General features: G+C 50.9%; 1 protein-coding gene across 3 annotated transcripts in view; it reads left to right on the top strand.

Annotated features, from left to right (window-relative positions):
* The window catches only part of LOXL2 (lysyl oxidase like 2), an 87,356-nt gene that overhangs the window by 24,595 nt on the left and 40,062 nt on the right, over nucleotides 1–22,699 (top strand). For all 3 annotated transcript variants that reach the window (XM_032332169.1, XM_032332167.1, XM_032332170.1), the window contains exons 2-3: nucleotides 2,562–2,982; nucleotides 9,740–9,915. In XM_032332169.1, coding sequence (XP_032188060.1) covers nucleotides 2,631–2,982; nucleotides 9,740–9,915 — 528 coding nt within the window. In that variant the 5' untranslated portion in view covers nucleotides 2,562–2,630. The remainder of the gene's footprint in view (nucleotides 1–2,561; nucleotides 2,983–9,739; nucleotides 9,916–22,699) is intronic.

Here is a 22,699-nt window from a genome sequence, read left to right as displayed (position 1 = left end):
AGCATAGTTGAGCCTGTGGGTGCCAAGGGGCTCTGATGGGAGAGACGTGAGGGCCGGGGAGACGAGCCACCCTGCTCATTCGCCAGGCTGTGTCTGATGGGGGCTATTGCAGGAACCCCCGTGACTTTCTGACCTCGCTTGTGAGTCACAGGATGACGATGTGTGGATCTCCAGTGGAACTGGGGGGCCTTCCACAGTCCTCGGGCCTCTTCACCCAGCACCCACGAGGGGGAACTGGGCACTGTCCGGCCATCCTGACAGCTTGGGGCAGTTTTCTGGTCCTTCCTCAGTGGAGAGGTGCCTTGAACTGAATATGCTTAGCCTAACCCTTTATACATGGTTCAGATAGAAAGTAGTATACTTTTAGCTTCCCCCTGCTGGTCCCGGTTTTGCTTCTGGGGCCTCACATCCCAAGGCTGCTTCCTCTGCTGGGGAACACCTGCAATCCTTTGAAACTAGTAGTCCCTCTCTCTGGACTGTGGAAGGACCGGGACCATGACCTAAGTATTTATCTCTTGCTATAATCCTCACTGTGGAATTCTTAGAGGTAGTCTCCACCTGGGAAAGGAGACTACGATCTTGAGAATTTAAATTTTTCATTAGCAAATGTTCCTATAGTGCTTGCGATGTGCCTTTCATTCGATCTTCATGACACTTCTGTGAGCTCGGTAGTATTATCCCCATGTTACAGATGGGAAACACGGAGAGAGAGACACAGAGAAGCTAGGTATTTGCCCGAGGTTGCACAGTGAATAAGTATCTGAACGCGGATTCGAACTCACGCTGTCTGGCTCTAGAGTCTAGAGTAGCCCCCCCTGCTCTGCTGACCGGTCCTCCCTTCCCCGATGATGGGCCACTCAGACTCTCTCTTGTTTGCCACCAAGAGCTTTATGCCTCCCCTCTGTGCTAAGAGCATGCTGGTCTCGGCCCCCTGCATCCTTCAGGGACAGAAGCTGTGAAAAGGGACAGAACCGTCCCTGGGACATCACTGGCATCAGAACCATCCGAGGCAGCTGCTTGCAGAAACCACCACTCAGCTAAGGACAGGCCCTGCACGAGGGCTGTTTAAGGAGACTTTGCTGCTGACCTTCATTCAGCAGTCTCGCCGGGCTGGTGGTCCCAAGTGCACGGTGTAATGAGATCAGGGGTGTGGGCTGGCAGCCTGCTGGTGTGTCTGAGAGCCTGGAGCCTGAGAGCAGAGCCTGGGGAGGGTTCACAGGTGTGTGCAGCAGGCCATGTTTTTCTGGTGTTTTTCCTGGTGTTCTTCTCTGAATCCGGAAGAGACCATTTCTGTCTGGGTCAGCTAATGTCCTAAAGGAAGGAGGCCATCTCACAGAGGAAAGCCCAGACAGTGCACACGGGACTCCTTCCATGTATTATCACGTTAAGCTCCATTCCTCACCAGTGGCTCAGTCCCTGGAGCCAGACCGCCTTCTCGTTCAGTACATATGTCCATGAACCTGCAGGGTTTACTCAGGGAAGCCAAAGAAGAATGAGCTACAAGCCCTACCCTTGAGAAGTTTGTAACCTACATGGGGACAAAGAAGTGTCTGGAAAGGTTGAGAAGTGGGTCTAGATGATGAGCCCAGCTCAGAAGGAGAGAATCCTGGAGGCTGCTTCAATAGGGATCTGGCATGAAGGAGACGGGAAGCCCTGGGGAACCAGCTGTACAGAGCTGGGGAAGAAGGGAATGTGCTGGTGCCCTCTGCTTGCCCTTTCTACCTGCTGCCCTCCTTCCCCACCAGCCCCTGTGGTGGGGGGGGGGGGGAGTACAGACTGCACCAATGCACTTGACTTCGGGTAGGACGGTGGGCTTGCCCAGTAGGAGACCCCAGAAAGAGAGCAGGAGACCAGAAGAGAGAGAGGTCCGGTGTTTATCCCTCCTGCTCCTGTGGCTGTGGTTTGGCTTTAAGACCCTTCCCTTGAGCCACAGTTCGGAACACGTGACCCTCTCAGCTTGGCCATTCTCTCTGGTGCTGGCAAGCACTCCCTCCCGGACCTCTCAGGCTGGAGTGGGAACAGCTCACCTCTCTTGCCAGCCCGGGGTATCATGCTCTTTGCTTCATTCCCCTGAACCTTGCTCACATCGCTATAGATCATCTTTTTAAAAATTCTGCTCAAGGGGAACCTGGGTGGTCCAGTCGGTTGGGCATCTGCCTTCGGCTCAGGTCATGATCCCAGGGTCCTGGGATCAAGCCCTGCATCAAGCTCCCCGCTCAGCTGGGAGCCTGCTTCTCCCTCTCCCACTCCCCCTGCTTGTGCTCACTGTCTCTCTCTATGTGTCAAATCAGTAAATAAAATCTTAAAAAAGAAAAAAAAAAAAGAACTCTGCTCAAATGAAGTGTGGATGGGCAGCTGTGCCTGCCAGGAGCCCCAGTGAAAAAGACATTTCAGAGACAGGGAAAGGTGCATAGAATGAAGAGGTAGAAATCCACACATCTGTCGGCTGGAGTCTTAGGCGGGAGAAGGGAGGAAGTTGGGGTCCAGAAGGTGAAGAGCTTTCAGCACCAAGCGGGACGTTTTGCAGACCCCTGTAATGTGCTTCCGTCCCTGTCTTCCAGGACGCGCCTGCCTGTCGCCCCTCACCGCCCAGCACCCCCTCGGGCAGGTCCTCTGTTCAGAAGACGGGGATGGAGAGGCGTGGAGGCTGGGGCCTCGGCGGGTGTCTGGCCTTGCTGTCGCTGCTCCCGTCCCTGAGCCTGGCGCAGTACGAGGGCTGGCCCTACCCTGAGTACTTCCAGCAGCCGGCCCCCGAGTACCACCGGCCCCAGGCGCCCTCGGACACAGTGAAGATCCAGCTGCGCCTGGCCGGCCAGAAGAGGAAGCACAGCGAGGGCCGGGTGGAGGTGTACTACAACGGTCAGTGGGGCACCGTGTGCGACGACGACTTCTCCATCCACGCGGCCCACGTCGTCTGCCGGGAGCTGGGATACGTGGAGGCCAAGGCCTGGACCGCCAGCTCCTCCTACGGCAAGGGGGAAGGTAAAGGAATTGGAGTTGAGTGCTCGTGTTGCTGGAAACCCCAGGAACAGTGCTGTGTGAGATTGTGAGCCTGGTAAAGGAAGGTGCAGTTGCTGTCCAGTGTGAATTCCCCAGAATCCTGCATCTGGCCAGCCTCCTGGGTCTGGGCTAGAGGTGGGAACAGATGGGTGCCCGGTGAGGGCACGGGATCCAACCGTCCCGCTTCACCTGGGACTTTCCGTGTGTTAGGGCAGGAAGTCCTGCGTCCTGGAAATGCCTCCTGGCTCGAGCGGACCGGTTGGTGACCCTCACTAAAGGCTGAAGTTCGTCTGTACCCGTGGCCCCCTGTGCCTTACCTGGGGGCCAAGTGAGCCAAGGGACGGGGTGCCCTTCTTCCAGTCCCCCCTTCCTTGAAGGGGTGCCTTTAACTCTTTCTCACAAAGGCTCCCCATAGGCCAATGTTCCCTGACTCTCCCGACCGCGCTGTTCATGTAACCTTCACACTGTTAACAGCAAGACGCTCTTCTAGGCTCTTCCGTGACAGGAACAGAATTGATCTGGGTTTTTCACTTTGGTTGGGCTACTCTTTCTTCCCTTGTCAAGTTCAAGTCAATATATTTGCGAGGGGGAAGGTGTTTTGGTAAAAGCTTTGAGGGAGGGCTGGTGTTGGTGCTCTGAACCAGTTCTTGTCAGGGGGTATGGGGGGGCTAACCCATAGTATTTTGGGTTAAGGTCTGGGCTAGAGTCTAGGACTCTAACCTTTGGAAGCCTCCCAAGTGATCGTGTATGTAGCCAGGTTTGGGAGTCATTGAAATAGATTGTTATTAAAGTCCTTTCTAACTCTTGCTTTCTGTTATTCTAGAAATTATAGGAAAAAATCTGTATGTAGATTTCTATATGTAGATTTCTATATGTAGATTTTTATATGTAGAAGTCTATTTCTATATGTAGAAATCTACATCGCCTATATGTCTTACCTCCGTGCAGTTGAATGTGCTCTGGGGAGTAACCAAACCAAGAGACCACACTTACAGTGAAATGTTCTCTGAAGCTGACTTGAGGTTCCCTAGCAGTGGCGAGATTAAAGCAGCAAAAATGAGTTAGCAAATGCTGGGCTTTTTTTTTTTTTAGAGAGAGAGGGGGACGCAGGAAGAGGGAGAAGCCCAAGCAGGTTCTACACCCAAGGTGGAGCCCAACACCAGACTCTATCCCACAACCCCGAGATCACGACCTGAACTGAAATCAAGAGTCAGACCTCAGCTGATGGAGCCACCCAGGCACCCTGCCAATGATGGGCTTTTAAAGCCCACTTCCTGTGTTCTTTACAAAACTCTGGGCATGCCGAAGGCCTGGGTGGCTTAATCCATTGAGCATCTGACTGAACTCAGCTCAGGTCTTGATCGCAGGTCATGAGTTCAAACCCTGCATTGAGCTCCACGCCCAGCATGGAGCCTACTTTAAAATGAAATGAAATGAAAATGAAAAACAAAAACCTCCAGACATGTCTCCACATTTCTACATCTTCATGTATTCTGCTAGCTGAGTGACCCAAGGGTAATGTCAGGTTTGTGTTTTCAATCCCAGGCTCTCAAGCCTCGGTATCTTATAATACTTGCAAATGACTATGAGGTTTTTCCAGGGACCACTTTATTTTATTTCTACTATTTTATGTATTTTATTTCTACTCAGACTTAAAGTTTACCTGTCATTAGATTAGATGGGTGTGGTTTTTTCCCCATTCCAGTTCAACTGCCCAAGCGTGGGCGTGGGGTGGCCAGGGAAGTGGGTTAACCTGGCTCAGACTTTGCCCCCCGGGGAGGATGGCGGGAGAAGAGCTCAAGGGAGTAGAGGGAGTGTGTGAGGGAGCAACTGAAACCCTGGACCCTGCAGTCTGGGCTGGATTGAGTAGGACAGCACTACATGGGGAACTTGTGGGGAAGGCTGTTGGGGTCACGGGTCAGGGTGGAAATTGCAGTACAAGAAGGAGTGTGCTAGAAACATTTTGGGGGGTTGGGTGGAGATGCAGATACACAGCAGAAGGGTTGAAATGGACACTGGGGAGGGGTGCCATTGTTGGTAATGATAAGGTCTAAGCTACGACCGTGGGATAGTGGCTGATGTAGGGCCAGGGAAAGACACTGCAGAGAGAAGCTAACAAGAGGCCAGAGAATCCTAGAATGGTCATCTCGGTGGATACTGAAACCAGCAGGACTTAGGAAGGAGAAATATCAAAGATGAAGGGAGAAACAGAGGTAAAAAAAAAAATGTGAACTGTCCTGTCTCCTGAACTTTGAGGATTATGTTGTCCGTAAAAAGTGATACTTGGTTTTTGCATCAGGAGAGGTCTGTTAGATACAAAGGTATTTGAATTCTTTAGCATCAGGTTAGGATTCTTAGCACTGGGTACATGTTGCGCACTTGGTAAATATTAGCTGATTAATTCATTCCGATTGAGGACAGTACTGAAAACAGTCAGCAAGCAGTTGTTGGCATAGGGAGCAGAGAATGTGACCGGTGCCCTGGGCTGTGCTCCTGGGAAAGGAGTTTAACCTGCAGGCTGGCTCCATGCATGCACTGGGACCACCGGAGCCAAGCTCTTACTATCTCTTTCTCCTCTGACATACAGGGAGTAATAAGGAAGCCCCAGGAGATCACCCAGGCCCTCCCAGGCTTTCCAGCCTGGACTGTCAAGAGTTCTTCTCCCATAAAGTGCCTCTAAGCTCAGGGAACTCATGGACCCTTCCAGAGGGTTCTAGAAGGGACAGCTGTTCTGTTTCTCACCCTGGGTCTCCCAGCAGCCAGAACTAGAGATGATTGCTCTCCTTGACTTGTCTTCAGACCTAAACTCAGATCTGATCTCTCCCCAGCCCCACCACCCCGTGCTGCCCCTCACTCCCCATTGTTCAGATCAGAGTGGCCAAGCCAACAGATGACCACAGTGGGGCCCCAGAGCTTCCAACTTGAACAACTGTTTTGACAACACAGGGAACACTTGGGCTTTCAGAGTTCCCTTTGTGATCTCTGTCTTCCAAATGGTTTGTGGATTGGTTGATACATCTCTTCTCTTGTCAGGGGAAGCATTTCTTAGAGTGAATGAATGGACAGTATAGAATGAGGTTTGGTTTCTGATTGGGTGGCTCTTTGTGTCCAAAGTTAGAGTCGCGCCTACAATCCAAGTGCCACTTTCCTAGCAGCTCTGAAATGACGTCTCCTGAGCTGTGCCTGGCCCACTGTGCATCCCAGCAGGAGAGAGCCAGAGCAAAGTCAGGACAGTGTCCGTGATAGGCAGGAAGCATACACGGAAATATACTGTCATGGAATCAAGCCAAATTAGTGTATCATGCCTGGTGATGCCCTCTCGGGCTGTATCGAAATTTACACTTCCACCATCTACAAAAAATTACCTGGTGAGGGACATCTGAGTGACTCGGTCAGTTAAGCATCTGCCTTCAGCTCGGGTCATGATTCCAGGGTCCTGGGTTCAAGTCCCACTTCGGGCTCCCTGCGCAGGAAGGGCGTCTGCTTCTCCCTCTCCCTCTTCCACTGCTTGTGTGCGACCTCACTCACTGTCTCCCTCAAATAAATAAATACAATCTTTAAAAAAAAAAAAAAAAAACACCTAGTGAGAATACGTCCCGAGTGGGATCATTGGCAGTGAGTTAACGCTACTTAAGAAAGCAGGTCTCTGGGGGAAGTTCATTCCCTTAGGACCCCAGGGAGCTCCTTTCAAATGTTCCTGTCAAAGAATAAAGCAGGCCGGAGAGCGTCTGCTTTGCTGCTCGTGGTTCCTTCAGCTGCACGCTGTCCCGCTTCCCCTCCCCTCAGCCAGGGTGGTTTCTCTCATTGCAGATGGAATAAGGGCCCTGCTTCTTTTCACCATCTCTGTCCCTTCAGCAGCTTTGCCACAGAATGTTCCAAAGAGGCCTCCCTGCAAATGTGGAGGGTCTTTTCCGTTGCTAGTACTTAGTAAGACAAACATTTTGTTGTCCAAGCAGCAACTGATGAGGGAACATATGTTTCCGAGGAGCTTGATGGCTGGGAAGCGAGGCCAAATTGAGAAACCGGTTGGAAACCCTTAGCCCAGATGTTTTCAATCAGCTTGTTGTTCCCCATAACGTGTCTGAGGCACTCCGGTTGGAGCCCTAACTGGCCATCAGTGACAGCAGACGCGTCTCAGCAGGGCCCCAGAGTCAGGGACTAGCCCCACGTCCACCCTGACCTCGAAGAACCTCAGATCCTCCTCGGTTTTCTCATCTCTGTGATGGGAGTGTTGGTATCTGCTTTCCTGTATCTGTTTTCCTTGCATTTGGAAACAACGGGATTCCCTGTTTTTCTGATTAGTGGAAAGGAGGAAGGGAAAGGGGCTTGAACATGTACTAAGCACATACATTATCTCATCCAATCTCCATGGTGACCTGTTTGTTGGGGATCCTTGTTTTCACTTCAGAAATGGGAAACACGCTTGGGTAAGTAGCTGGCCAAGTTGGTGGTGCCCAGGCCCGAGGCAGAGAGTCTGAGCCCTGAGTATCCGGCTCCATCATCCTGTTGAGGCCTGCCTGGAGCTTTGAGAAAAAGGAGACATTTGAGTTTGTTTCTCATTTTGTAGGGGCACTTACAAAAATCACCCTTTGGAAACCCTTTAGCACATTAAAAAATTGTGGTGAAATACACCTAAACGTAAAATACTCTGTCTTCACCATTTTTTCAATGCGCAATTCAGTAGTGTTCGTACATTCCTGTTTACACAACCAGTCTCCAGAACACCTCTTGTCTTGAGGAACTGGAGCTCAATCCCCGTTAAACAACCACTCCTCGTGCTCCCCTCTCCCGGCCCCTGACCACCTCCATTTGACTTTCCGTCTTTATGAACTCAACTATTCCAAGTACCTCATCTACGTAGAATTATACGGTTTTGTCATTTTGTGACTGGCTTATTTCACTGAGCGTGATGCCCTGAAGGTCCCCTGATGTTGCAGCCTGTGTTAGAATTTCCTTCCTTAGTGGAGATGCAACATGGGGGGGTTAAGGGGGTAGGAGAGGAATCAATGAAACAAGATGGGATTGGGAGGGAGACAAACCATAAGTGACTCTTGATCTCACAAAACAAACTGAGGGTTGCTGGGGGGAGGGGGGTTGGGAGAAGGGGGGTGGGTTTACGGACATTGGGAGGGTATGTGCTATGGTGAGTGCTGTGAAGTGTGTAAACCTGGTGAGGCACAAACCTGTACCCCTGGGGATAAAAGTATATGTTTATAAAAAATTAAAAATTAAAAATTAAAAAAAAAGAATTTCCTTCCTTTTTAAGGCTGAGCACTAGGCTCAGGGTATGCATATGCCAGAGTTTGTCCAACTTTTATCTATCGTGAAGAATGCCGTAGCGCCCGTGGGTGTGCCGATAGCTCTCAGACACCCTGCTTTCAGATCTTCTGGGTAAATACACAGAAGCAGGGATCACTGCATGGTATGGGAATCCCATTTTTGTTTTTTAAATATTTATTTATTTATTGACATACAGCCATCACACGTCACATTAGTTTCTATTCGAAACGAATGTGATTCAAAAAGTCCGTGCGTTATGCTGCGCTCAGCACGAGCAGGGCTACCATCTGTCTCCACACAACACTGTTACAAGGCCACTGACTGTGTTCCCTGTGCTGTGCCTCTCATGCCAGTGACTTCTTCACTCTATAACCGGAAGCCTATGTCCACAGTTTTTGTTTCTTGAGGAACCGCCATACTGTTTTCTGGAGTGGCTGCACAGTCTTGCATTCCTGCTGTCAGCGCACAAGGGTTCCAGTTTCTTTCAACTTTGTCAACACTTGGTATTTTCTGCCCTTTTGAAGGTAACATTCTAATGGTATGAGGCACTTGGCATGCTGAATTTTCTACAGAGTGCAAATCAGATGGACACACAGGAGGCAAGCAGAGTTGCACAGGGCCTCCCAGCCCTGCCTTCACCAGACTTTTAGAACGTGAGGGGGTGACTCTGTGTGTTAGTGTAGCAGAGCCAAATCAGTGGCTGGGAAGCATCAGGCAGAGAGAAGAGCACTGAATGGCCCAACCTCTAGGCTCAGGCTGTGATCTTGAGGATGAACCGTCCCCCTGAGCCAGAGTTCTGTGTCTGGAAGGTGGGAATGACCATCCCTGAGGCGCAGGGAAGGTACCTATGATACCTATGAAAATGCCTGAAAAACTCCAAACCCTCAGTTGCAGGTGGTTTACATTTTCGCTGAGGGGTCAGAGTTCAGCCTCTGCTGCAGATGGAAGGTGAGTCTAACCTGCATCATGGTCAGTCTAATGACAATTGCCATCGTCATCCTTGTCACCTTATTTGAGCAACGTTGGGCCAATAACAAACTAGATACAGGCCACATATTCTCTCTAACCTCTACGTACCCTGCAGTTGACGTGTCTGATGAGAAAGAAGGGTTTTGACCAAGGTGCCAAGGCTAAGTGGCTCTCTCAGAATGAATCCCAGCTTGGCATCCAAAATCTCTGCCCGTTCTACTAACCACACGACATCTGGGCTCAAGTCTGGTTTCTGTCCAAATCACATTCAGTCTAGCACATCCCCAAATCACGTCAGCTGCCTACTCTGGAAAGGGGACCCAGATACCCTGGAATGATATCCAGTATCTCAAACATACCAACAATCAATTCATGACCACAATAACTGCCAAAATTAGAGAAAAATTCTCTCTGGATGATGTTGGTGCCCCCAAAGATGCAAACCAACTTTGATGCAGCCCTTGGTCTCTCTCTTCTCTGCTTCCTTCAGGGCCCATCTGGTTGGACAATGTCTACTGCACGGGGAGGGAGGCCACCCTCGCGGCCTGCTCCTCCAACGGCTGGGGTGTCACCGACTGCAAGCACACAGAAGATGTGGGTGTGGTGTGCAGTGACAAAAGGATTCCTGGTTTCAAATTCGACAATTCGTTGGTCAACCACATAGAGGCAAGTCTTGTGTTCTTGATGACGCCCACACGTCAGTATTTTCTTTCTTCCATGTAACTTGATTCACATCTAGTGATTCCAAGGAGAGTGCGTGAGTGCTAAGGAGGGAACCCAAGCCAACATGATTTGGTGTTCGGGGCTGCTGCAGGAGAAGGGGAGACCACCAGTGGGTGGAGAAAGGGTACTCATTCCAGACACAAAGAATGGCTTGCGTGAGGCACAGAGGCCCCGAGGCATGAATGGGGGTAAATGGGTCAAACAGGCCAAGAGACAAGGTGAATGTAGGAGTGGTGTGAGAGGAAGCTACAGAGGGTACACAGGAAAGCCCCTCTGGGCTCTGTCCAGAGCTTGCCTTTTCAGCTGGGAAAATGTACTAGCTATCAAATGCCGTGTAACAAATTAGCAAAAAAACAAATTTTGCAGCTTCAAACAGTAGCCTTTATGATCTCACTTAGTTTCCAAGGGAATCCGGGAGCGGCTTAGCTGGTTGACTTTGATCACATTCAGGCAGGGGGCCCTGTCCCAAAGTGACTCATGTGGCTGTTGGCCAGCATTCCTTGCTGGCCATCAGCTGGATCTTTCTGGTTCTCTGCCTCTCTATAGCCTGCCTGGGTATTCTTACGACATGACCATTGTCCTTCTCCAGAGTGAGTGATTCAAAAGAGAGAGAACGGGAGCAAAACACGGAGGCCACAGCCTTTCATAACTCAATCTTGGAAGCGATAGACCATCATTTCTGCTATATTCTGTTGGTCACACAGACCAACTGTATAAGTGTGGGAAGAGATTGCCCAAGGGTGTGAATGCAGAAGGAGGAGACCATTGGGGGCCATCTCGGAGGCTACCTACCAAAGGACCATTGTTTCCAAATCTAGCTGGGGATCAGAATCACTTTTTTTTTTTTTTAAGATTTTATTTATTTATTTGACAGAGACACACAGAGGAGAAGGAACACAAGCAGGGGGAGTGGGAGAGGGAGAACCAGGCTTCCCGCCGAGCAGGGAGCCCAAAGCGGGGCTCGATCCCAGGACCCTGGGATCATGACCTGAGCCGAAGGCAGATGCTTAACGACCAAGCTACCCAGGCGCCCCCAGAATCACTTTTAAAAAGCACATACTGAGGCCTCACCCCAGAACCCCTGAAGCAGAATTCCCACTAGGGAACCAGACTAGTTTTGAAAGTTCTCTCAGATGATTCTGATGTTGCCAGCCTGCCCCAAGTCAGCATTTGGAAATGGCCACAGGGCTTGTGACTCTTCTACATTAATGGCTACGTTTCAGAGTTAGCTCGTCAATGAGTTCTCCATGCAAACAACAAAACCAACAAACATTTATGGCACTGCTCTTATGGACAAGGTACCTGAGGCTTAGGACAGCCTCCTCAAGGACGGTTGGATGTCACCCCCGAGGCGCTGTGGGATCTGCCATGAAGCCAAGCCAAAGGGCCTTCACTGTGCTTTATCCCCCAGCTGACCTTAGAACCAACTTGAAATTGCCCTATTTGGGCTTCAGAGGAAGTTCTCCCCAGTCTGTGGTCTTTACATTTTCCTCCCATGACTCACACTGTCCCACTCTTTTCTCATATGTTCCTAGAGCACACTGAGTACGCTGGGAACGGGTCCAAGCCTGCCTTAAAGCAGGGAAGAGGATTTCTAGCTTTCTCTCCACTGCCAGGATCAGACAGCTTCTAGCTGACACTCTTCACATGCTGCTGTTTAATCTGGGAGGAGTAGAAGGGATTCACAAAGATCTGATGTGCGTTGGTGCTCAGATATCAACGACAACTTGGCTTTACCATAAAGTCTGTGATTTGGAGGATGGGCATGTCCAGTCCAGTTTCACATGTTCTATCTCTGCTCCTTATCACCTCATATGGGATCGTTAGCACCCAATTTCCAAAGAGATTGGAAGCTTCTTGTGGGGAGGGGTCTGTCTAATTCACTATTGTATCCAGTACAAATAGCATTGGGTACCTGATAGGAACAGTGTCTCCAACCCCTAAATTTTCTTCTTAGGAATGCGTATTCGAGATCGTCTTCCCCACAGGTGAACAATCTCCCTGGGTCAAATATCAAATTAAACAGTGGTAAGAAGCACATAGGAGCAAGTCACTCTTTCGTAGCATCACCCTGCTTACTCAAAAAATGAGCTTATTTATAACATCTTTAATGGGCCTCTCTTTAGCCTAGAACCTCGGGATAATATAGTTGCATTGTCATGTGAAGATCCAGGCTTCCAGGCACAAGAAAGTCACTGATGGTTGAATAGAAAGAAGAGGGGCCAACATGTCCGTGGGTTTGGGGGCCGGGGGAGAATGAAAGGACTCATCCGCCGTTAGAAAAAAATGATTCTGGTAAAAGGACTCTGGGCATGGCACATCAACAGAGAAGTGTCTGTTGAATCTGGTCCTAGAAAAAGCAGACCCTAGACTGGGTAGAATAGGCAGAGAAATGGCCCCCCCAAATATAGGAAAAAGTACTTCTTTTTATTCTGGAAATGCTAAGAGTCCACCACAAAAGCTTAGTACCTGTCTTTATTTTTTTTTTTTTAAGATTTTATTTATTTATTTGACAGAGAGAGAGAGAGAGAGAGACCACAAGTAGGGGGAGCAGCAGGCAGAGGGAGAAGAAGAAGCAGGCTCCCCACGGAGCAGGGAGCCCGATGCAGGGCTCCATCCTAGGACCCCGGGATCGCGACCTGAGCCAAAGGGCAGATGCGTAACTGATGGAGCCCCCCAGGCACTCCAGTACCTGTCTTTTTTCTGGACATTTGTTGGGTGCATGCTGTACACACAGCATGGTCGGGGGCCCCATTGGGGAAAAAAAAAGACATGACCCTGTGACCTGACATGCCTTTGGAAAGCTGGGGGATCATTCCAAGGCGAGGAGCCTAGACCCTAAATGAACTTACGGTAACCCAGAGAGTACTACCAGGGTGGGATGGGGATGACTGGTTGGAAGGGTGGCATGACTCCCACCGCCCTCCACCCTTTGCAGGCTCCTGGAAGTCCTCCCTCTTCTTCATACAGTTACTGTGAGCCACACTAGGAGCTTTCTTGCCCAGCCACAGACTCTGAGGAAACTTTCAGCTGATAAGCCGTCCTCTGGAATCTTCTTCCCTTTGGTGTCAGCTGAATGGAGGTCATGAAAGGGCCCACATCTCCAGATGTCTGAGGAGAAACTTAGAGAGTTGCCAGTCCATCTAGGACTTTGTGGCTAAAGCCCCCGCTTCCTGTCAGAGCCAGCCTGATGGGTAGGGAGCCGCCCAGACCACTTACAGGGATATTTGTGGGATGTTGAGAAGTTTCTCCAAAATACCTCATGTAATAGCCTGTGTCATGGAATCTTTCCTCTTGGCTACAGAAACGTTCCCTTTTAGACGTTTGTGGGTGAGAGCAAGAGATGTACGCCGGTGGACATGCAGTTCAATGGGTGACTGTGGGATAACAAACGGTGCCGGGAAAGGCTGCAGGTGAATCCGTGAACACAGCGGATGATCTCGAACCATCGTTCCTGGGGCCCGGCTGCTGCCTCTCTAACAACAGACGTTTATGTGGAGATTAAAATGTGCCCCGGAAACAGTTACAGGGGACACAAAACTAGAAGGGATTGCTGGAATATAACATTATTAAATGAGATTCAGAAAAACCTCAGGATGTTGGGAGAATAGGCCCAAACTATAATAAAGTGAGATGAATAGAAGGTCCTATATCAAGGTCCTATATTGGAAGAAAAAAATCAGCCATAGAGTGAAAGCCCAGGACAGTGACTGACAATGAAGAGCACTGACTGTATCTTTAAAATCCCTGCAAGGGATTGGCCGACTAAAAGCTCTGTATAAGCCAAAGCTATGATATGATGGTAAAAACAAAACAAACAAACAAACAAAATCCCAAAATGTGAACATGCACTGACGCACTGATGGAAAGATTCTTCCCCTAAACTGTTTGTTTTTTAGATCGAGGGCAGGATTCAGATCTGGGGCCATCTCTTAGCTAGGTCCCCCCGAGAATGGACCAGCAGGATGGAGACAGGTCTGGAAAGCATATCAAAGGAGGAGAGGAAGATTTGGTGACGAGAAGAGAGAGAGGAGGGGCGTCGTGTGGGTTCTCTAAGTTTCAGCAGTGCTGTCATGGAGAAGATGGGTGATTGATTCTAACCCAGAACCAAGATGGGTAAGAAGGTAATGGGACGTAGATTTCGGTTCCGCCTGGAAACTGTTAATACTTAGAGCCGCCCCACAGCGTATGCGGCTACCCTGTAAGTAGCAAGCTCCCGTCACAAGAGTCCTTCCAGCAGGAGCGGGATGACCTCCTGCCAGGAACGTGCAGCCAGATTCCTACACTGGGAAGGAAGCCGGGTGAGGTGATTGCCAAATTCTAAGATCCCTCATTACTCTGTATTTACAAAAGTACACCAAGCCCGCGCAGAAGGTGCCCATAGCTGGCAGTCGGCAGTGCACACCATTGTGGGAATCGGCATCTTTCTGTCTCTCTCATGCACACGGAAGGGCTGCCGGCTGGTGTGTGTGCTGTGTGCTCTGGCTCTCTCCCTGCCTCTTCTCTGGTCCCGCCCAACCTTGGCCTTGAAAGCAGGAGCAGACTTTTGGCCCTTATTCTTCCACATCAAAGTGTGAGCACCAAGGCCCTCCCACGACTTCCCCAGTTTGGGGTCCATAAATTCAAAAGTGGCCAAGAGTGGAGTGTGGTCAAAAAGAGATGTCAGTTAATGCTTTCTCTGTGGCTTATGCCTCCAGGTGCAAATGACTGGCCCAATGAACGAGATGAGGGCACTTCCCCCAACCCGCCCCCGCCCCATCTCTTCCCACTCTGAAGGGTACAGCCAGGATTTCTAACTCTTCTCTAACGTCCATCCTCATTGACTCCTAGAGATTGGGGGCAGATCACAGACCATTAGAGGTGACCCTCACAGGCTTGTGCCTTCTCCGGAGTGCACTGGAATTCCCCCAGCAGAGAGTGGAAGAAAACTGAGCATCAGTCTAGACCAAGTTCATCCCACTTTGGAATGCCAGAGACGTGAGTCACTAAGCCCTGGGGCCCAGCTGATGAATCTCACTCAATGAGCTAACTGTGTTTCCAGTGGACTCCTCCGTCTGCTTGGGGCATCCCCGGGGGCTCTTTGACACTTCATGGATTCAGTTCCAAAGAAGGGAGGAAGCCCATCTCCTTCATAGGAATGACCCCACCAAGGGAGAGTTCACAGGTTTGGCCCCGAGCTACCTGTTGGCGGGCAGCCAGAGCCCTGGGCAGGTCCATTCTCTTTACAAAAATGAGCTGCTTGAATTCCGTCCCTTCCGGCTATGACCTTCCGTAATCCGGAGTGGCGATGGTTTCTCCATCAAAACGACACAGCATGCACTCATCATTTACAAGGGAGTTTTAAGTATTCTGGAGAGGAAGAAACTCAGATGATTTCTGTCAAAGTGCTTAGCAGGCTATAAAGTGCTTCGTTAGGTTAGCGACCACCCCCGCCCCCCCCCCGCCTCCTCCCCCTCCCCGGTCCACCACCTCGGGTCACAGCATCCAGAAAATTCGCCAGGGGGAGTTGCAGTTCTCTGGTCTTCAGACACAGACTGTATGCAGTCACATCTTGCTAGGGAGCCTGTCTTAGACTCCAGAGTGGAAGGCAGGACGCCTGAGTTCTGGTCTGGTGGAGCCTGAGATTTGCAGCTCTGCGTCTGGAGTGCCTGACCCTTCATGGGTCTCTGGGCTGCAAAAGCGGTGTTTTCATAAGGCAAACGAGTCGGAGGCCAGCCCTCAAAACCTTCTCAAAAAGAGGCAAGCAGGACCAAGGTCTGCCATGCAGAATACTATTGCTTCTGAGCAAACGGATCCTTTTTAAACCTAGGAAACAGAGCCCCAGCTAAACCTCCCAGGGTTTCAGAGGCTCTTAACTCGAGAGGCTTTGTTTCCTGTCTGTGGCAGTGGATAAGCTGGAAAAAGCATTAGATAAGAAGAGATTGCAAATCCAGATGCCCTCCTGAGTCAACCTCTCCACACTGGCTATTGTGCACATTGCTAACTCATGTGTCCTAGAAGGGCTCAGGGCTGAAGCCATGTGTTGTGAGATCAGGGAACATACAGATCTTTTCCTTTTCTTCACCCCCTCATGCCGCCTTCTTCTGTACCCATTTTTTAAAGGCTCTCTTGCAAAGGCAGTTAGGTTACCGGGACTGATTGGAAACCCCCGGGCTGTGAGATTTAGGGGGGCCCATCCCTCGAGTGGCCCCCAAGCCTCAGTTTCTCCTTGTGACAGCAGGGATCCCCGAGGTCTGGAGAGGCCCCTGGAGGGACATGGAGGCCAGAGCTGGGAGAATCTGGTACCCCTACCCTCCACCCTCTCACATTCTTCTGGAAGGGCAAGGAGACCTGAAAAAGCTCTTTCTTCTCTTAACCACGGGAACTGAGGCTGGTGTGAATTCTTAAAATTCCAGGAGCCCAGGTTTGTTATTAGTCACCCTCAGCTGCCGGAATGCTTCCAGGTCTCCCTGCAGCAGCAGCAGCCTTATCTCACCAGCATCTGGGGCCTCTAGGAAGGTCTGAGAACTTCCCAGCTGAAAGTTGCCCCCTGTCCCCGCTTCCCCCCCTTCCACCAGAGCGTGGGTGCAATGGGTTACACTGGGTGGTTTAGGAAAGAAAGGGGGTCTGTCCTCATCTCTGTCCAATTTCGAGGGCAGGAGCCCCTCCAAGCTTCAGTATAGTCCTGTTTCCCCTGATGGCTGCAGGATAGCTGGATGGCCTCCCTCTGCGGCGGGAGGAGAAGTGGGAGCAAGCGGGCAGTTTGTGTCAGACACTCCCAACGAGGGACTGAAAAGCTACGGTGGAAGCCCATGGCCTCTGAATCCCTAGTCTCGCTGCCCCATTGAGCAGGACCGTTCAGATATAGCTGGGTTGGGTTTTGTAGGGCAAAAGGATGTACATATAAGATCCTGTCTGGTGCCAACTTCCATGATTCTATTTACTGCGTCTCTATGTGATCGTGGCTTGCCAGCCACCACAAGGAACACAAGAGAAGTAGTTCCAGGGTGACCTATTTTCCCAACTGAAAAATAGGTCAGAGCCTCTGAAAAGCAAAAGGGCATGTGTGCGGATAACAAAACAAAATACTTGAAATTGCTCCCATCCCGACAGACGTGGAACCTGATCCCTGGCGAGGGCGTTGTCCGCACAACTCTTCGAAGAGGATAAATATGATTATAATTTGTGTGTGAAGCAAAATACGCGACATTGTGGTTACCTGTTAGATGAAAGAAACAAGCCGTGTGATAACTTATCTGAGATGAAATCAATGAGTGGACAGCAGGGACTCGAAGTTCGAACGTGTGACTGGGATGGGGAGTTTGTGGCCGTTTGGAAAGGGAGACAAGAGAGGATATGGAAGGGTACATACAGAAGGGATGCAAAATAGGAGAGGTGGGCAGGAGACTCTCACCCCCCAGGCGGAAGATCCATTGTGTGGGGCGATCCCACTCATGTGGCTCGGATGGGGCTGCCCTGGACCAGAGCCATTCAAATTAGTCACTTCAACCATGCCAGAGGGGTCAGTGCCAAGGAATCCCGCCCCTCGCCCCGCTCCACCCCCCTGAGGCTGGTGCTAAGTTAGCTGGATGCTGGATCTGGTCCTGCATTCATTTGATATGTTTTAACCAAGCACCAGACAGATACCAGGCACTGGGAATAAAGAGATTGATGAAGTGGACAGCCTTGCCTTCCTGGAGATTACTGTCTAATCATGAAGGACAGTTCCACAGATCGTGACTTAGTTACCATGGTGATAATTACACACACACACCCCCCCCCCCCGCCCGAGAGGCAGTAGTACCCCCAGCTGGAAGTCTGGTCCAGGACCTGGCTGGGCTGTGGCCTCAGCCCCCCTGCTGGCTCAGAGAGACTGGCTGCTGGAGCAGGTGTCCCGCCAGCTTCCTGCAGACTGGAGGGCTTGCTTGTTCCCCGAAGAAGCAGTCTCTGTTACCTACCCCAGTGCTTTCTGGTTGGAAAATGAAATACAGAGCATTCGGTTTTCCAGCAACCCTGTAAGGCTCTTGATTTATAGGAGGAGGGCCTGGACAGAGTGCTGGTTTTTTCCTCTGGTGGCTCAGAATGACCTCAGCTCTCCACACCACCCCTACCCGACTGGTGGCCATCCCGCAGAGCTGAGCCATCACTGCAATGCCTTCTCTCTTCCCCTTCATCATCTGACCCGGTGGAAGTCCCTGGATAGAGAATGTGTCTTCTTACTTGGCTCCTTACTCTGTGAATTCCTGATTCGATCATCAAAAGGAGATAATTACAGGGGCGCCTGGGTGGCTCAGTCCATTAAGCGTCTGCCTTCGGCTGAGGTCATGACCTCGGGGTTCTGGGATTAAGCCCCGCATCGGGCTCCCTGCCCATCGGGAAGCCTGCTTCTCGCTCTTCCTCTGCCTGCTACTCCCCCTGCTTTGTGCTCTTTCTCTCTGTCAAATAAATAGTAAGATCTTTAAGGAAAAAAAAAAAGGTATCTACAGTGTGGCCAGATTCTTCAACTACAGCATGCCTCATGCTGTTTACGGAGAATACCCACTTAGCTAAATCATCTAGATATGTACTGAGGGTCAGATCAGCTTTTAATGCAGCCCAGAAACTTCCTTAGTATCAGGTTTTGAGAGGTGAGGGAGGGTGTTCATAGCCAGGATGACAAGGGTGCGCATGGAGAGAGTGTAGACGTCCTACTTGTCCATCCATAGGTCACACACGTAGTGTTTATGCTCTGAAGAGAAACAAGTGCTGCCTGGTGGTTTATTTTGCATTAAACAAAGAATAAACAGGGTCTTTATTACACTTTTAGCTTGGGAGCTCAATGTTCGGCTAAGATGAATTCCTGTGATCGGAGTTTTAAAAACCATTATTGGTTCCTTCCAAAAATGTTTGAGGACCCACTATGTGTCGTGTCTGGGATTAGGGGCCATGGGTGAGACAGAAATGAATAAGGCACCGTCCTGCCCTCAGGAACTCACAGTTCTGAGCTGGCAAAAACACATTGGAAAGATAAATAATCAGAGTGCAAGATGGTCAGGCTAAGTCAAAGACTAACTGAGCGACTCAGAAAGCAAATGTGCAGGGCACCTGGGTGGCTCAGTGAGTTAAGCCTTTGGCTCGGGTCATGGTCTCAGTGTCCTGGGATCGAGCCCCGCATCGGACTCTCTGCTTAGCGGGGAACCTGCTTCCCCCTTTCTCTCTGCCTGCCTCTCTGCTTGCTTGTGATCTCTCTCTCTGTCAAATAAATAAACAAAATCTTAAAAAAAGAAAAAAAAGCAAATGTGCGGGGAATAAAGAAATCCAATCTCTGTGGACCAGATAGTGGGGGAGGGGAGCTTCGTCGGGGAGATGGTGCTGTCTGTATCCTGTCAGGAGTGCAGCAAGAGACTGGTGTGTCGGGTTGGCCCGTGTGGCCCAGGGCCCCACACAGTGCCAGGAGCATTTAATAGACACGTTCAAATGCATGAATGAGATTGTCCCTGCAGTCAGTAGGACTCAGAGAGAAGGAAGAGAGAATTCCTGTGAGTTTCAATGCTGGGCTTTAAGGAGTGATGTCTGTGGCAGTGAGAGAAGGTCGCTGGCTGGACAAAGGGAAGGGAGGGTGTGGTATGGATCAGACGTGGGAGCCTAAGGCCTGGGGAGCCATGGGAAGGTTTGGAGCAAGACATGACTACACGCAGTGGGCAAGCTGGTGTGAGAGGTGGACTGGGTCTGCAAATCCTCCACACCAGGGAGACACTCAGCCTGTGTGAAGTGAGAGTTCCAGTCATTTCATTCCCGAGGTTCCCCCGTTGCCACCTGTCTGGCAGATGGAGATGGGATTGGGGCAGCGATGGGAGACTTGAGGAGGGGAAGGTGGAAACAGCTGAATAAAGGCAGCTGAGGGCTTAGAGAGCAGGATTCAGAGAGCTGTTAGCAGTAGGGGGCTGGGGTTGGTAAGCCAGCAGAGGGTGAACCAGCCGTGCACTCTCGTCGGAATGACCGCGTGCTCGAGTAGCTCACCACTGCCATCCTCCCTCCTCCACACCTCTCCCGGGATGCCTTCTCAGGTGGGCAGGCCTGGGCTGATGTTCAAGGACAGCTTCTAAAGCAGAGGGAAGGAAGATAATTGGGCTAAGATGGGGCCCTTACCAACATGCCTCCCAGGACGGGGGTGCTTCGTACTCAAATTACGATGTCCTCATAGGCTGTCTTTCTTGCTGGCCTTGCCTTTCCTCCCCTGGTATCTCTACCTGATGCAATCTTCAACGAGGCTTTCAAAATTGGTGATTTTTCCTCCTTGGCGACAGCCCCAGACTGTCACATTGTGGAATTTTTGCAAGTCATTCACAGACACTGCAAATGTGGAATGTCGTGCAGACACAAGCCTGGGAGTCCAGGCGTGGTGCTCTTGTGTCCGCCTTTCTTTCCACCAGCCCCTCTGGCTGAAGCAAGGCAGGGCCTCACCTCCCTGCACCTTGATTTGCCCTTTTGGGTTTTAGTTCCTTTTGGAACTAGCTGGTCCTCACTCCCAGGGCTGGAGCCGTGCCGGGGACAAGATGAGTTCTGAGTAGGACAAGTCTAGAAGGTTCTGTGAATTCCTTGGAGGAAGGCCTTGTTGGAGATCTGGGTGAACTCTTATATCTGGCAAGAGAGACAGCATTCAGACTTTAATTTTAATCTGAAAAATGTGCCAGATGCTCTTCGAGCTTCTGGGCTATTGGTCTTAATGTATAAGCAGCACGTCTAGAGAGCCCTTTGTTAGAAAAGAAAGAAAAATGTGTCTGTGTTTCAGTGTTTCACATCTTCTCTTCTCTTTTGGAGTTGAACTTATGAGAAAAAAAAAATATCTAACCCTTGTGGTTATGGAAGAGATTCCACGGCGGTGAAGTAAGGAGGGAAGTTCTGTGTGTCTGTGTGTGTTTTCCTGTACATAGCGGCCTAAGGGAGCTCATTGGCTAGCAGGGAGCTCTGAATGTGCACCAGGATGGGTTTCCCTGCTGCCCCCTGGCCCAAGTCCAAGAGCAGCTGGGAGGCAGGTCTCCCCTCACGTACACTCTGGTCTGACTCAGGGCTTCTCCCACCAGAGCCCCAAGAGGACCATCCAGAAGGCCGAACCCCTGACCCTGCCCTGTGTGGGTCAACTCAGTACCTCACACTGGACAGGGTGTGAGTGGGAGGGTAGAGACCAGCAGTCCAAGGCTGGAGCACAGGCTTGGAGTTTGAACTCAGTGTTCACCCTTGTTTACCTACTTACTGGCTGTGTGCATTTGGAGAAGTTGTGAAACCTCACCAAATTTTCTCATTTTCCATCTGGAACATGGGCGTACCATCGGCCTGCTCGTGGGCTGTCATGGGAATGGAGCGAGCCCAGAACCCGCCCTGTAATGAATCTGTTGGTGTTTGATAAGTGCGGTTTTGTTATTCAGAGAAGAGACAGGGCCCAGTGTTTGGGGCCAGAGGGAGGAAGCCTTCAAAGTCCATCAAGTGGGGAGAGAGTGTATTTTCTTGAATGAGTGAACGAATAAATGAATAAATGAATGACTGAGGTGAATTTGAGCCTGACGGAATGAGAAAGCAATGCTTCCATGGGAAGAGAGAAGACATTCCGTTTTGAAGGAACGATCCTGACCACTTTTCTAAGGCTTTGGAGAGAACAAGTCCCTCCGGACCTCTCCTGCACTGCACAGGTGCACAGACAGACTCACGCTCCCACGTACAGACACACAGACCCACACAGACACCATATCACACACACACAGTGAGTCGGTGGAAGAGCAAGTTCAAGGACACCTTGCTCTAGCAACATTCTCTCTCTAAACCTCATTTTCCACATCCTTGAGCCCACCTGGCTCCCCCACGTCACTGTCATATTTCTGCGGAACAGATGCCACCTTGCACCGAGACAAAGGAACGTGGGTGGGTCTGCTGCGTCCCCCGTCCCACGCTGGTAGCTGGGGTGCCGAGGGTCACTTTCATATCTCTGCTCAGTGAGCCTACACTGCTGCCCCATGGCGGCTGGCAGGGGGTGGGGGGTGGGGAGTTGCGTAGTGGGAGGAGGATCGGAATTTAATAAAGGGGAGAAGGATCGGAATTTAATTAAGGTGGCCCCAGCCGCCTGCCCCGTGTAGTCCCAGGGCGGGTGCCTCAGCAGGAACTTTCCTTCTGGCCATTCTAGCCCCGCCTCCTGGGGTGGGAAGAGACAGGAGGGGGCTGGTGCACAGGCCGGTCTGGAGCTCAGACCCTTTCTTGACTCACCCCTGTCCCACGTGTCTTGGTGGCACAGGTCCCGTGGCCTGAATGGAGGCTGTAAATGATCCAGGATCTAAGTTGGCAAACACTGCCCTGCCCCTGGCGCTTTCCTTCTCTGCGTGGAAGGGAACCAGTGCCAAATGCCATCACTCCCAGCCCACAGACTTTCCACTGCCTTGCGGGGCTGCTGAAGCGGGGCCTGGCTTTACACCCTGAAGCTGGAGTGAGGAGACGTGAATCCCCGGGCACCCAAATAATGGTTCTGTTCAAGCTCGTGGTTCATTTGCATTCTGGCTGGACAGGGGCTCAGGCACTTGGGTTGCCAGGATCCTGTGCTGGGCGGCCCCCTGCCTCTCTCCCGGCTCCGAGGGCTCCTCACCCTGCGCTCCCTGCCTCCAGGTGGTTCTCGGGAGTAATCAGAGTCAGGCAGTTCTCTTACCCGGAAGACAGGATGGCAAGAGCTCCGAACCACCCTATTCTGTTCGTTGAGGATTACGTAAGAGAATGCACATAGAACTCT

This window comes from Mustela erminea, chromosome 2, assembly GCF_009829155.1.
Source record: "Mustela erminea isolate mMusErm1 chromosome 2, mMusErm1.Pri, whole genome shotgun sequence".
In the NCBI taxonomy this organism is placed as follows: Eukaryota; Metazoa; Chordata; class Mammalia; order Carnivora; family Mustelidae; genus Mustela; species Mustela erminea.
Note: the sequence above shows the minus strand (reverse complement) of the source record. Positions and strands in the feature narration are given on the sequence as shown.